Genomic DNA, 14,287 nt, shown 5'->3' on the forward strand with positions numbered 1-14,287 from the left:
TGCACAGACTCGCCTCGATGCAGATCCCTGTCCGCACACCCCGGCATACATTTCTTAATACGGTTAAGAGTCTTGGCCATATCTAGATTTCAACATCCCGAACGGCCCTTTAGAAATGCATCATGCTGTCTCTTTAAAGATTTCATCGCCTTTTACTCCCGCAATGCGCTCCTTCTTATGTATGTTTCACTCTTCTTGCCGCCGGTTTTCCTCACGGCAGCCGTTGACTCTGCATACGAGCCGCATTCCACACTCGCGCCCGCAAACGCTCCCATCGCGCTACTTCCGTCCACAACTACCTTCTCCCCTACAACGAGCTGTACCCTCCGCGTTTCTTCGTCATGAGTCCACTACGTCGGGCCCCGCAACCCCTCTGAATTCCACTACTACTCCGCCCGAATCGCGCCTGGACCGCGATCAAGTCCCAGCGTACGAGCTGACGTTCACTTGTAAAAGGTGCGCCACACGTTCGTCGCATAGAGTGTCCAAGCAGGGCTACCATCATGGGACGGTCCTGATAACTTGCCCGGGATGTAAAAACCGCCACCTCATAAGCGATCATTTAAAGGTATGTATGGCTGCTTCGGCTCTCTTGCCACGGTCTGATCCCGATGGACACCAGATCTTCTCCGACAAGCGCATCACGATCGAGGACATTCTGAAGGAAAAAGGCCAGCTGGTAAAACGGGGCTCCCTAAGCGCCGAAGGTGACGTTGAATTCTGGGATGACGGCTCCACGACACCGCGTTCGGCCCACTTTATACCAAACAGTACGACGAAGAGCGATCCCGATGCGCCAGAAGGTCGTCTCACCGAGCCACTTGCCTCGCAATCCGAAAATACGCCCGAGTCTACACGGGAAAACCGTAGACAACCGGGCAGAAACGATTCCGGGACGTCTTGAAGTAGATGTGCCACTGTTCCTCTATCGTTTTGACGACTTCAACGCATCGCTTCGCCTCATATCGTATCGCCTCGCATCCACCTCGTAGGAACGGCATCTTACCGATTGATTACATCTCAACATTGGCACAGGACCTTGCTACATGCAGCCATTTACGCTAGAAGATCCCACTCGGATCCACTTGAGTTGTACGGAAGCTACCACCACTCGTACGTTGACCCATTCGAGCCAAACTCATTTCGAGCATTTAAACAAAACTGTACAAGGGTTGAATCCCTTGCTAGTAGTGTGTGTATGATTTGCACTGAATGCAAGTGGGGTGCATTCTTGGGTGCTTCGGTTGAGGAGTGTACTATAGAGCACTTACACCGTCTATTCGGACATGCATAATGGTTTTTGTATTTAGATGCTGGCGAGAAGGACGAAAGAGACCGTCGCCTGACTGTGAATAGAAGGTGTCCAACAAAGGGTATCATGGCTCCTATGAACATCTCTAGAATGATACATATATGTAGAGACCACCCAAAAATGCCCACCACCACCTTTTTAGCCAACGCCATGAAACGTGCCCCCTATGAACGTTTTGCAACATCACCATTGACAACACAACTAACATCACCATCCCCTCCGCTTCCCTCTATTCTCAGCACTCTTTTCCTTCCTCTTCTGCTTCGCTACCTCATGTCTCCTTCTCTTCTCCTTGCTATGTTTCTCAGGCATGGTGATGGCTTCAATCTTCCGCTTGGTTCTGCGCTCATCTCTTCTCTGCTTGACCGTTTTCTGTACATCTTGGATAACAGCAAGATAGGCCTGTGTGCCAAGTCGTTTTTGCAGGATGCTCATGATCTCTCGAGCTTTATCAATGAGGGCCTTGTATGTTTCATTAAATGCGGGATCGGTGGAGCGCGGTACTGTGGTAGCGGGGTCGACCAGAGTGGATAACGTGGTGAGAAGATGTGGTAAAGCTGACCTCAATGAATCGACAGGGAGCTTCATCGACAGTGTTTCCAAGAGGGTCATGGTGGCCGACTTTGGATAGAGTGCAGGTAGCCTCATGATCTTTGTTTCACGCCGGATGAGTCCAGAGAGACGCGTTATGAGACGGTGGATAGCGAACGGTGGAAAGCTGCCTTCGCGTTTGAACTTCGGCGAACAGCCACCCCACTCTTCTTCGGATGAAAAGCCATCTCCATTGACTGTGTCTTGCGGATCGCCGTCCATGATGTCCTCCACCTCTTCGTCGCCGTCCAACTTGTGCCAATCCCACTTCGCACCATTGACTGCGAAGCACCTCGCAAGAAAGGCCAGATTGCGGACGCTTTGAGCACACAAGTCCTCTGTGACGTCTGGTATCGACAAGTTCTTGAGCAACGCGTTCGTAAGCTGTATCATGTTCTCTTCACTCAACTTCAAACCCTTCGACCCTACCAAAGGTAAAGCTGCGAGTCCAGTCTCGGCATTAGTGCTCGCTACGTCAGCGAAGAAGGTCCCCACAAGTTTGGCAGCCGTAAGCTTGACCCATGCGTGAGGGTAGGAAACGCATGCGAAGATCGCGGACCAGAAACTCTTCCGCGTAGAAGAGAGAGTGACGTCCGGCGAAGCCTTGCACAACTTAGAGAACACCGTGAGGGAATAGTAGATCAATTCCCAGTCGTCTTGCTCCCGCCGACCGAGACCGAAGTCGACAGCAGATTTGGTTTGTTCAAGAACAAATGCAACATCCTTCGGTTTAGCCTCCGTCGCCTCCAGATAGAGACCCCAGCATTGAATGCCGAGCCGCTTTAGGCCGGTATCCTCATCTTGCTCGAGCCATCCTTTGAGGTCAGCGGTAAAGCTCTTCAATCGCTGCGAATCTGCGCGCTCAAAGACCTTTGACACGAGGGCGCCTGCCATGGTTCGACAGTCGCTGGAGTCGTCATTCGCCATTGAGTGGATCAGAGGGATGAACATCATCACTAGGACGTCCTGCAAAACATCATCTCCCACCTTGGTCAGGATCAGGTTCAACGCTTCCATGACCGACTGTCTTCCCTCGACGTAATCATAGCGCAGATTACGGATTAAGAATTCGATCTGTTTGGTGAACCGAGCCTTAGCTTGGGGATACTCCATCAGGAAGTGGAAGTAGCTGCTTCGGGACAGGTCACGGGCGGATTTCGTTTGGTTAGTGACCATCATTGTCGCTACTTTATCCATGACTTCGTAGATTTCTGTGATCACGATTTTGCGATTCATGATCGCTTTCAAGAAACCAAAGGTAACACCCTGACGGTCGGGTTCATCAAGATCCGGAAGCAGACTCTTCAAGAGTACTCCAAGGTCCCGTTCCTTGACGGTGACATTCGGTCGATCGCGAAGGATTGCAGAGATCAGTTTCAGTGAAGCTTGAGCGAGTTCGGAATTGGTTGACGGTGCATTTTTGATGGTCTGAACAGCTTGAGAGATATAGACCGGACAATCCCTATCCAAATCAGGCAGGGGTACCCTGATAATACTGGTGAGAAGACGGATTGCTGAGATCTGGACCTCTTCCTGACCCTGCACCAGAGCATCGCCCAATATTGGCATGAAACCGGCCAGATTTTGCGGAGTTTGAAGTTCTTCGTGCTTCCGCAAGACACTGCGAAGCATGTCCAAACTGAACCGGGTGATCTTGTATATGTATGAAGAAGTCGAACCCCGAGCCCCTGATTTGGCCGGCCCTTTCATGTTGACCAGGTATCTTCTGAGTTTTCGATCCTCATCCTTGGATTTCGGCGCCTCCGGCGTCGTCCTGTAGACATCTTGCATCAGTTCATAGCAAAAGACCAAGATATCCCTGTCCTTCACAGCCGGGTTTTGGAGTATGCCTAGTCCAATGCGCCGGAGCAATTCATCGACCTTATTCACCATCCGTGCATTGAGTTGCTCAAGAAGGAGAGCTTTGACTGGGTGAACAAGGTCAAAGAAGTGGCCAGGCGTCGCAGTACGCGCGATGAGGTCCATCGAGTCGTAGCTCTTACTGCTCTTAACCTCCTTCATTTTACTGATATACTCTTCAGCATCCTTTTCTTGACCTGTAACGCCAAAAATATCATCCATAATGATATCGACGATCTCGGATAGACAATAATCAATATCGCCAGGTTTCATCTCTGGCGCCATCTTGACGAGGATATGGTGAACCGTAAAGGAGAGAACATGCAACTGGTAGCCACGCTGAAGGGCAACTCGAAGAGACTTCAGGATGAATCCAAGGTAGGTCGGACCGGTCAACACGGCGATTTCTGCGAGTGTATTCCTCGACATATCCCTGCCATCTTGGGAGCGGCTCTTGAGAATATGGCAGATATCCAGCAAGACCGACGGGAGGCGGCTGTCGAGTTCCTGAGCAGGCAGTACAAGGAGAACCTTGGTGACCGCAACAGCTACGGGCACTCGAAGGCTGACTGTGGATTCGTCTTTGTTGTGCAGATAGTCTGTTAGTGGAGGAAGGACGTTACCGATGATATCGCTGGCAAGTTTCTCCTGCTGTGGAAGAGTCCTGGCTAGCATAGAAACGGGCTTGTCGACGTCCATGGCATCGGCTTCCTCAGGCTCCACTTGTTCGCCTGAGTGTGTCTCAGACGATTTAGCAGTGGCATAACCCTTCGCTCGTCCGGCTTCGTTCAGGCTGTCCAGCATACCTGCGAGAAGCTTGATTATAGTCTTCTGCATATCTTCTTTGGACGTCAGATAGCCTACAAACCTCATCAGCATGGATCGGAATTGAGGCCATTCGATCCATTGCGACAGTGCTGTAACTGTACGAATAGCCTCTCCCGCAAGATTATGTGCACTTTCGTCCTCGGCCTTGTTGAAGATGAAATGTTCCAAGAGTGGTAAAAGGATATGGTAGATATTGCCCGGCTGAAGTTCACCGGCATGTGAGGCGAGTCTTCGCAAAGCCCTAAGCCTGCGGTGACCTTGAATATGCAGAATGTTTTCGAAGAAGGAAGTCTCCTCATCCGCACCAAGAAGTACATGCATATCAGCAATCGCGGGCCATTCAGAGTGTTTCTTGACGAGATGAGCGAGGACAGCCAGATACTCTATCCGAACTAACTCCGAGGGCTCGCGCACACCGTTTCGCAGACCAGGTAGAAGCGTATTCGAGATGAAGCTCTTGAAACTTTCGTCACCCACAGACGCATCGGTGAAACGGCGGAGCGATAGAGAAGCGTTGGCCCGTATACTGAGCTCTTCGTTATCTTTGATATAATATAACATATTATAAATGAGTGGCTTCCATTGGGTCAGCGAGAAAGGAACGCTCCTGCCTTGAGTGATCGCGCTGAATGCACTTGATCGGCGATCGAAATCCGGTTCATCCAGCCTGGTCGCTGAGACGGAGTTCAAGTCGTGGCAGAGTTTTGCAACTTCCTGGAGTTCGCTGCGGTATTCGGAGAGATCCTGCACGATGTCGCAAAGGACTGCCCTGCTTGGTGTGTCTCGAAAGTAGGAGAACAACGAACAGGTGGCGGTGAAGAGGTCATCAAAGAGGTCGTCGACGTCTTCAGACCCGCATCGCGGGATGAAAGCATGTAGGATTTTGAGCAGCCCTAGCTTTGTGTGCGGCGTGACCCGCTTGGAGGGCTGCTTCAAGAGGAAAGTCGAGATCTCAAGCATGCTGCGAGACTCTGCGGAGCCAACGACCCGCGGAGCGAGCTCGGCAACCGCATTGACGCCAGATTCCAGCAGTTCCTTGCTGGGGCTCCTCCGCAGAATGTCACCGACACCAGCAAGAATTGTGCTTGCGTACGGCTGAATAATACTAGATTGAACCCGGTTCCTCTCCATCTTCTCTCGAGTGGAGATGTTTTCATCAGGCGACGCCACCGCTATCAGGCTCCGAATAACATTGTCGAGAACATAGATCTTTACTTCGTCTTTCGCAGACGGCACTGTCAGGCATTCGACAATCTTGACTAGAATATCCGGATTGTATTGGACGAGGAAAGTTGCCGTCGAAAGGGACTTGGCCCATGCTGCAAAGAGGCGAAGAAGCCCCGACACGGACTGGGCAGTTTCGATCGGGAATTGATCCAACCTGGGTACTACGAGCTCTTCGACAATCACTGCCGCATAGGATTCCCAATCAAACTCCGGGTTGCTTTCGAAAAGGATGTTCAGTGAATGGAATGCGCGCTGACGAATAGTCCTGTACAGAGAGAACTGATTGGTTTGACCAGCAGGATCATCCGAGTCGTTTGCTGTCGATGCCGTTCCCAACTTCCGCGAGGCGTTTATCAGGCAGTACAGGAGAGGATCCACAATGGAAGTTGTGAAGGGGGAGAGCGTTGTCTTTAAGGTTTTGAGCATGTCTTCCAACATGTTGAGCATACCCATCTGCTTGCGAGGAGACACTAATTCCTCAGTGAACACATTCTTGCTGACATGGCCATCAGCGAGGATAGAGATGCCATTGATTGAGCCCAGCGATATACTGAGAAATTGTCGGATGGCAGTCTCCTCGAACCGAGTGAGTGCGATGAAGACGGCCTTCCGCTTCGACTCTTGACCTCTTCTCCCGCTGATTACTTTCCCGTACAGCAGCCTCAAGATCACGGGCATCAGCTGATCCCGATGCTCAGGGCGTAGTTGACTATTCTCATCACCAACATCCATGAAGACGGATATCTCCTCCCTGAAGCGAGCATCATCAAGCAAGTTGAAGAGATTTTCTTGGTAAAGAGTGATAGCGGGATTTTTCCAGGTCAAAATGGCTTTGAGAGCGGATCTCTGGATCTCCACATCGCCGTTGGTCAACAGCACAAGTAGAGCGGCGTAGACGTCTTCCGACCGAAACAGTACTTTCGGATTGACAAATTTGGCGAACAAGGCGAGTAGTGCTTTCTGGTCGCTCCTAGCCCAGCGAGATTCGACACCCTCAGATGCCTCGCCATGAGTATCCCACAACTCAGCCGTTGCGGGTTCATCAAGGGCCCAGCGCAGAAGAATGGGAACCAAGACACGGGCGCGCTTCTCGGCAACTTGGGGAACCGTATTTAGCAAGGTGAGAGCTTGCGTTCTATTGAAAGAGGTGATGAAAGGAATCTGAATGTGGCGCATTTCGAACAAAAACTTAAGCCTTTCGCTGGGGTCCTCGGTTGCTGCTCGACTCTCACCAATGATCTCTTCTAAATGCAGGATGTTTGTACATTGAAAGGGGTTCGCGTATCGCCGTTCTTTTGAGATTCCTTCTTCCACTGGTGGATTCTGTATTGGATCGATAGGGTTGTTGAGCCACTCAAAGGCAATGCGAGAAACGTGTGCTTCGCCTTCTTTCGTTTCACACATCGCTTTCAACGCTGCACAAGCATCGTCTCTGATCTGGGCGAACTTGACATGAAGAAGGCCGAAACAAAAGCTGGGGATAGCTTCGCCAGCCCACTCATCACTGCACGCTCCTGGGTAGCTCTTTTCAAGCTGTCTGATGCGCATGGAGATAGACCGCGCATTTTCCAGGTTTAGTGGTGTTTGCTCAATCATCATCGCCATTGCGATAAGGCTCTGCACTTCTTCAGCTTTCCCAGCCACAAGTTCCAGAACCCCAAGCGCAGCAAGCCGCATATCGTGCGATGGAGAACTCAGGCAGCGCATGAGTGTTTGGTACAACGCGTCGCGAGCGGAACCCGTAAGGTGAAGAGAGGTTTTCTGGATTTCTGCAATGGAGAGCAGAGCTTGCCAAAACAGGAGGGAATGACCGTAGACAGGTGAGGCCTCGCATAATTGAGGCCAGAGTTTGGAAACTTCGTCCATGAGCTGGCTATGGTGGATTAGGAAGTGCAACCCGCTCCCGGTGGCCAGTACCTCACGAGGTCCAATGTGGTTGACATTCCCGACATTAACCGCACTTTGGAGGTTTCGAAGGAGAAATTGGCCGATCTCCTTTCGAAACTCGGAAGGAAAATCGATGATCTCAGACGCCTGGAGAAGAGCGTTGCATTCGTACGAAATGGCGGTGTAGTCGTCCGCCCCATCAACAGCGCCCAGGGATTCCTTCAAGGCCTTGAACCGAGATACGATGTCAGTGCACCAACTTCTCTGAGGATATATCGACGCTTTCGGAAGCTTGACGCTGCGATTGATTCCTGGCAACACCAAACACAATTCGGTGGCATGGTCTGCCGCTTTTTGCGCAATGAATCTCTTGAAATAAGGGAGGAGGAGCTCATTGAATCGTTCAGCGCCAATCCTCGCGAAGACGTCACAGAATGGAAGAAACATGCTCTCCCATGGCCCGCGAGTGAACTCCTCCAGGAGCTGTACGTGAGGAATAGCCATATCCAGGGAGCAATACTGAAAAATCATGGCCGATGCCGAGAGCACATGGCTCCGGTCTGAAGCATCTGCACTGGGGGAGCTGGGGACAGATTCAATGAGGGCCTGCAATGTCTTGAAAACCGGCTTCCACTGCTGAACGCGGGTTCCTTTTCTCACGCCGCACGCGACAAAGATCAGCCGCGCTGAAAGCCCCGTATGCCGCAGATCTGAAGCGTTCAAGTTTGCTTGGTCGAGGATGATCTCCAGTGCAGGGGCAAAGTTCTCCGCATCAGACTGATGCATCAAGGAGGTGATAGTACCGATCAGGACAGGCTCAAGGGGGGGATGACGGAGTGCGGCGTATTCCTCAGCGTAAGTCTGGAAAAGCATCTCTGTGAGGATAGCGGGAGCACTGGAGTGCAGTCCGAGCTGAATACCCTTCATGGAGTCGGCGAAGAGCGCCATCAACCCCTGCTGGAACTCGGAGTCCTTTCCACTACCCTGCAGCTCGTTCAGACGCGTGGATATGTGCCTCAGTATGGTCCTGAGTGGCCCCTTATCCCGATGATAGCCTGCTCCTGCTTTCCTCACGAGGAAGCTGATAGATTCGGCGGCAAATCTCGTTACAAACGGTTTCTGATGCTCCGCACCGAGCAGAGGGGCCATGAGGTCAAACACAGGGCGCAGGTCCGGAACCAGGAGACGCGACAGATATTTGAACAGCCACGCCAGGCAGGTAAAACTCCACTCTATGACCTCCACATCCGGGTTCCTCGCAGCCAGCTGCGACACCGTTTTTACAACTCTTTCGAAGTGCTTTTCGAATCGAACACCCAGATCATGCGCAAAGTGGGCCATGAGACTGAGTAGCGGCTCCTCGCTCCATTTGTCACCCTTCTCGATGTACTGTATAAGCAAGTCAAGGATACGGCTATCATGGTGGAGGATTTGAGGCAGGCTTTCGGCGAGCGGGGCCACCTGGCGAGCAAAGGCAATGAAGTTCTCGGAAATATTCAGGTCTTTCCACTCATCGAGCGAGTTCTTGAAGTATGAGAAGGACGTGTCGAGTTCTGCATCGTCGAGAATGGTGCTACGACCGCGGCGAACGGGCTCAACCTTGAACTTCTGGATTCGCTGCGAGAAGGTCTCAAACCGGTGTTTGCGGGACGTGATCGTGCCACCTTTGGGCGTTTTTCCGTCGCGCGTCCTAGACGGAAGCCCCCGCGACATGGCAGGCGTTGTGGCGTGTAGTAGGGTGGGAGATGCAAAAAGCGCTGGTGTTTCCATTCAGCAGCCATCACATCCCCACAAAATTTCTGGATGCCAAGAGTGCCAAGATTTCGCGCGTCGGCTTCGACGTTTGGTATGGAAATCCCCGAACGTCAACGCGATTGATACTGATATTGACGTCCAAAACACCATCACACGCGGCATGGCCTCTAAAATGTAAGTCCTCCGTTCCACCACATTCTCGGGGATCTTGCTGAGTTGTCATAGAGTAGTGATCGGTGATGTCAATGGCCAGTTCCCAGCAGTCTTCCACAAGCTAGCCGCATTGCATGAAAAGAACAACTTTGCCTTTGCCCTGATTGCGGGCAATCTCTTCGCGGACCCGTCTTATGCGACGGAGGAAGACGAATCCAATGTCCAGTCACTTATTCAAGGCAAGATAATGGTACCCTTTACCACCTACTTTGCCCTCGGCAGCAACCCGGTCCCACAGGCGGTGATAGACAAGCTTGAATCATCCGATGGCGAGGTGTGTGAGCACCTATTTTTCCTGGGAAAGAGGACGACTATGAAGACCTCAGAAGGTATCCGGATCGTGGCTCTAGGCGGCTGTCTGGACCCGAACATCATCGTGGGCGCGTCCAAAGACAAGTATCCCCCCTTCTACAGCGAGAGCGACGCGAAGATATTGCGTGGGGCAACGACTGCCGATATCCTTGTCACCAACGAGTGGCCATCCGGCATACGGAACCGCTCCAAAGTGGAGTTCAATGCACAAAGCCAACCATCGACGCAGGACTGTCTAGCCGATCTATGCGCGACTCTAAAACCAAAATATTACTTCTCCACATCAGGGAGCTCCTTTTACGAACGCGAACCCTTCTTCTATCCCCCCAGCGAGGAAACCGATGGCCTCTACCCCATAACCCGCTTCATTAGCCTTGCATGCTACGGCAATCCCAATAAGCAAAAGTGGATCTATGCCTTCTCACTTGACCCCACGGCCAGCAACCCCATCTCCCCACCCCCAGGCTCCACAGCATCCCCTCTCACCCGCTCCGACAAGAAGCGGGCCCCTCCGGACCAGCGAGACTCATCCGGTCTCGTCTACGAAGATGACTCGAGCAACCGTCGCGGTGGTCGCGGACGTCCAGGCAAACGGCGGCGCGGGGGCGAGCATAGGGGGCCCCTGTCTGCTTCAGAGTGTTTCTTCTGCCTCGCAAACGAAAACATTGCTACCCACCTCGTTACCTCCATTGGCGATAACTCGTACTTGACAACCGCCAAGGGCCCTCTGACCACATCAACCACTTATCCCAGGCTCGGGTTTCCGTGCCACCTACTCATCATCCCTTTCACGCACCAGTCCACGCTAGGATCCATGGAGGAAGAAGATCGTCACGCTACGTACGCCGAGATGCAGAAGTACCGTGCCGCCATGAACAGAATGCTCGTCTCTATCGCAGACGAAGAATACGCGTCCGTTACATGGGAAGTAAGCAAAGCCAGTCTCCCCCACACGCACTGGCAGTTTCTGCCCGTCCCGGCGGATCTCGTGCGCAAGGGGCTCGTGGAAGCGGCGTTTAAGGCGCTAGCAGAGAACTTCCACTGGCCTGCCTTCCAGAAGGAAGATGTGGGGGACGGTTTTGAGGAGACGGGCGACTTCTTCCACGTCATGATCTGGGATCCCAAGGATCATAAGCAGGACGAGTATACGAGCCTGGTGATGAGGTTCGACGAACGCATCAAGTTCCACAACCAGTTTGGAAGGGAGGTGCTGGCGAAGTTGCTAAGGCTGGATCAGAGGATCGATTGGCATGACTGTGGGCAGACACAGCACGAGGAGGAGAGGGATGTCGAGGCTTTCAAGAAGGCGTTCAAGGAGTTCGACTTTGCGACAGATTAGAGATGTGCACATTGGTTTGGGCCCAAAGACATGGCACATGAATCATGCAGTGTATTCAAGAATCATCCGGCTCTATTATGCCCGATATGCCCGATGTTAGGTCCCGCGGGCTCGATCAGTCGTTTCGACTTCCCCCATTTCCGGCGCTGGCACTGGATGGCGTTTCTTTGTCAGCCTGCTCTACTCGCCGCTCAGCACGTCCCCAGCATGGTCGTCAGAGCGCTCTTCTCGGACGAAGTCACGGATAGATCGTACACGCTCTTGACCTTGATCCACATCTTGGCATAAGTGCAGTGGTACGCAGCTGTAAGACTGTCAGCCCTTCCTAGTCCGAAAGACGAGAACAAGCGGATGGGGTACATACTCCGCGATGGCTTCCAAGCCTCGGGGCCCTTGTCGCCCTTGGCTTGGTTGACGTCGTCGGTCACAGCGATGAGCTGCGGGTTGGACAGGTCATTGGCGAATTGCTGGCGGCGGGACGTGGTCCAGCTAGCTGCGCCGGACTACACAGGCCATCAGCGTCGGTACTTGCTGTTTGCTCTGCTGTGGAGGACCGAGATTCAAACGGGGGTTACACACCTTCCAAGCATTTGACAGGGGCACCACGTGGTCGATGTCGACGTCGCTGGCCGCACTCCACGTTGCGCCGTCATAGGGCGAGTACCAGGAGCCCGAGGTGGAGGCGCAGGCCGAATCAGTAACGACGTTTGTGCCGTCGCGCTTCAGGACCGTCTCGCGGGTGTTGCAAGCTCTGATTGGAATGATCAATCCACGTAGGTATATTCTACGGTGACTTGCGAGAGGGGGAGCAATGAGGAGGAGAGTCGACCTACCCGCTGATGGTGATCCAATGCGGGAACAGGTCCCTCGAGTACCCGTCCGAGGGACCCTGAGCCTTGACCGTCAGGCCAGCGAGCAGACTCTGGGCTGTCGATGAGGAGGGAATGTTGGGCGGCTCGCGAGCCTTCAGGATGGGCGCGGGAGCCGGGAGGGCAGCGGCCAGCGTTGCGGCCGTGAGGGTGAGGAGGAGGGACTTCATGTTGGCTGGGGTTGGGGTTGCGTGGTTCGGAGGAGGGAATAGTGGCAGACTATATACTACTGTAGTCTCGGAGTAAAAGACAGCCAGGCGTAGCAGCAGCGATATACAAAGCCCGAAGAGGACGGCGGTGAAAGAGGAGAATGCCGATCACTGTACGTGCGACACGGGCCTGCCTACGGGGCTAGACGGCTGCTTATTATACATACATAGACTACCTCTTCACCCAACGCTGCTTGACTACGGTGTGGAGAAGCGCATGTCTCGTAACTCGCACCTTCAATCTTGCACGCATACCAATGACCAGGCCCATGTGCGTTCCTCCCGGGGCGTCTTCCTTTGGCGCCTGTCTCCACAGACGACATTCCATTTCCATAGGTAGGTAGAAGATGCATTGTGCTGCCACGGCCCGTCTCGCTCGTTCATTCCGCATCGGGAAGGTGTAGAGGTTAGCGCCTTGTATATATACAGGTCTTGCAGGTGCTCTTATTGCGGGCTGTCATTGGCTTCGCCGTTCTGCAGGTCCTCGGTTTTGATTGGGCGGGTGCGTAGATGAAACGGAATGTCACTCACTGCCAGGAAGAATACCGTCACAGTACCTACAGCTGAGGGCTTCGGGACATGATTAAAAAGACGCCGGGGAGGGATCTACACAATTACCTACATATGGACCCGGAGCGAATGGGAAGTCGGCTTCTAGTAACGTGCGTGGCAGTTGGGGTAGGGAGGGTAGGGAGGCAAGGGGAACTCTCAACGCCTCAGATGCAGGAACGGGGAGGACAGAAGCAGGAGCAAAACGCAAGGTTGAGGGAAGCGCACACGGCCAATTCAGGAGTGAAAGAAAGAACCCGAGGATTGCCTTCTAGCAGGCGAGCTCTTATCAGATGTGCTGGGCCCTGACAGGGACAATCATGCGTAGCTCCTGTACTATCTATGTAGTTACCTGCACTTGTGCTTCCCTCGTTTGACTGACAAGCTCTGCAATTCCTCCTTTTGGTGACATTGCCCTTTCGGTGCAACCTAATTAGCTACTACATGCCAATACTCTAACGAGAGCTATGCTTTACAACTTACTAACCCTAAATAGGAGCAATTGCACCGCCAAGCTGTTCGATTAGCTGTCGAGAACATACCTTGTACCGTAATTACTTGTAGGATGCCCACTAACGCTGAGGGGTTTGTGCGGCTTCCCCTGATTGGCCGGTTCTTGAACTGCGCTTTTTGTGCGGCCGGGAGCTAGCCATGACTGTGTTAGCTCCCCTCAGGTTCCCTTGGCGCTGATCGACAGAACCGTGCAATTGGAAGTCATCTCCCGAGTACCTCCGCACAAAAAGCGCAAGAAGGAGCCTACTGTACGTTGTGTATATAAGGACTCGAGAATCCCGCCCTAAACGACCCTTTTCTCCTCATCACCAACAAACACGAAACAATCAGTCCAACCCTCGACCAAACAATCCCAATTCTTCACCCACAACCACACACCACACGCCTTTCACATCGATCCAACCCCCCAGCCTCATTCACCATGGGCAATTGCGGCTGTGCCTCTTCGGGAACCTGCAATTGTGGATCCGGCTGCTCGTGCGACAGCTGCCCCGTAAGTCTCACACTGGCGCCCCAACCTGGCGATTCGAGTCTAACATGTCTTGTTGCTAGCACAAATAATTTTTCCACGGGACTCGTGAGGATGGAGGCACCAATCCGGTTGCCGCCATCACGACCAGGTTGATCATCGGCTGCGGGAACAAATATCCAGGCCACCCCCAAATGGAATGCAAAGCATAGGACGAGGCATGCCCGTTCATGGAATCAACCAAGTCTGTCGCTATCGGGATTGAACTGCTTTTTTGTCACGAGGAACGAATTCAAGTCCAGTTTTTTAGTCGAATGGAAAGTCATTATTGTGATTGTTGTCACACCGTCACCA

General features: G+C 52.8%; 5 protein-coding genes across 5 annotated transcripts; 2 read left to right on the forward strand and 3 right to left on the reverse strand.

The window, feature by feature from the left end:
* The first annotated feature begins 122 nt into the window (after positions 1-122).
* EI97DRAFT_141526 (zf-DNL-domain-containing protein) lies at positions 123-1,212 on the forward strand. The gene is made up of 3 exons (XM_033793203.1): positions 123-179; positions 457-568; positions 623-1,212. Coding segments are annotated over exons 1-3 (396 nt in total). The 5' UTR covers positions 123-177; the 3' UTR covers positions 905-1,212.
* A 307-nt stretch (positions 1,213-1,519) lies between these two features.
* On the reverse strand, positions 1,520-9,418 carry EI97DRAFT_382518 (uncharacterized protein; the record flags this gene model as incomplete). The annotated part of the gene is made up of 3 exons (XM_033795859.1): positions 1,520-6,154; positions 6,308-7,964; positions 8,034-9,418. The coding sequence occupies 3 exons, from the start codon at positions 9,416-9,418 to the stop codon at positions 1,520-1,522; spliced, it is 7,677 nt and encodes a 2,558-aa protein (XP_033651536.1).
* Positions 9,419-9,620: 202 nt separating this feature from the next.
* Positions 9,621-11,324, forward strand: EI97DRAFT_452049 (CwfJ domain-containing protein; the record flags this gene model as incomplete). The annotated part of the gene is made up of 2 exons (XM_033800393.1): positions 9,621-9,634; positions 9,686-11,324. The coding sequence occupies 2 exons, from the start codon at positions 9,621-9,623 to the stop codon at positions 11,322-11,324; spliced, it is 1,653 nt and encodes a 550-aa protein (XP_033651537.1).
* A 184-nt stretch (positions 11,325-11,508) lies between these two features.
* On the reverse strand, positions 11,509-12,514 carry EI97DRAFT_435650 (uncharacterized protein). The gene is made up of 4 exons (XM_033798911.1): positions 12,158-12,514; positions 11,904-12,075; positions 11,689-11,827; positions 11,509-11,628 (listed from the first exon to the last, which is right to left on the reverse strand). Exons 1-4 carry the CDS (start codon positions 12,361-12,363, stop codon positions 11,516-11,518), a joined length of 630 nt encoding a protein of 209 aa, XP_033651538.1. The 5' UTR covers positions 12,364-12,514; the 3' UTR covers positions 11,509-11,515.
* A 1,260-nt stretch (positions 12,515-13,774) lies between these two features.
* Positions 13,775-14,145, reverse strand: EI97DRAFT_435652 (uncharacterized protein). The gene is made up of 2 exons (XM_033798912.1): positions 14,017-14,145; positions 13,775-13,957 (listed from the first exon to the last, which is right to left on the reverse strand). Exons 1-2 carry the CDS (start codon positions 14,073-14,075, stop codon positions 13,825-13,827), a joined length of 192 nt encoding a protein of 63 aa, XP_033651539.1. The 5' UTR covers positions 14,076-14,145; the 3' UTR covers positions 13,775-13,824.
* Positions 14,146-14,287: the final 142 nt, after the last annotated feature.

The sequence above is a fragment of the Westerdykella ornata genome, assembly GCF_010094085.1.
Source record: "Westerdykella ornata strain CBS 379.55 unplaced genomic scaffold EI97scaffold_23, whole genome shotgun sequence".
NCBI lineage: Eukaryota > Fungi > Ascomycota > Dothideomycetes > Pleosporales > Sporormiaceae > Westerdykella > Westerdykella ornata.

What these genes read in the sequence shown, in the direction of transcription:
- EI97DRAFT_141526 (XM_033793203.1), top strand. An exon ending in TCATAAGCGATCATTTAAAG is followed by an intron (nt 569 to 622) that starts GTATGTATGGCT and finishes GATGGACACCAG; the next exon opens with ATCTTCTCCGACAAGCGCAT.
- EI97DRAFT_435650 (XM_033798911.1), bottom strand. Translation starts at nt 12,363, where the DNA reads ATGAAGTCCCTCCTCCTCACCCTCACGGCCGCAACGCTGGCCGCTGCC. An exon ending in CCCTGTCAAATGCTTGGAAG is followed by an intron (nt 11,828 to 11,903) that starts GTGTGTAACCCC and finishes TGGCCTGTGTAG; the next exon opens with TCCGGCGCAGCTAGCTGGAC. An exon ending in GGCTTGGAAGCCATCGCGGA is followed by an intron (nt 11,629 to 11,688) that starts GTATGTACCCCA and finishes ACAGTCTTACAG; the next exon opens with CTGCGTACCACTGCACTTAT.
- EI97DRAFT_435652 (XM_033798912.1), bottom strand. Translation starts at nt 14,075, where the DNA reads ATGGCGGCAACCGGATTGGTGCCTCCATCCTCACGAGTCCCGTGGAAA. An exon ending in CCGTGGAAAAATTATTTGTG is followed by an intron (nt 13,958 to 14,016) that starts CTAGCAACAAGA and finishes TGTGAGACTTAC; the next exon opens with GGGGCAGCTGTCGCACGAGC.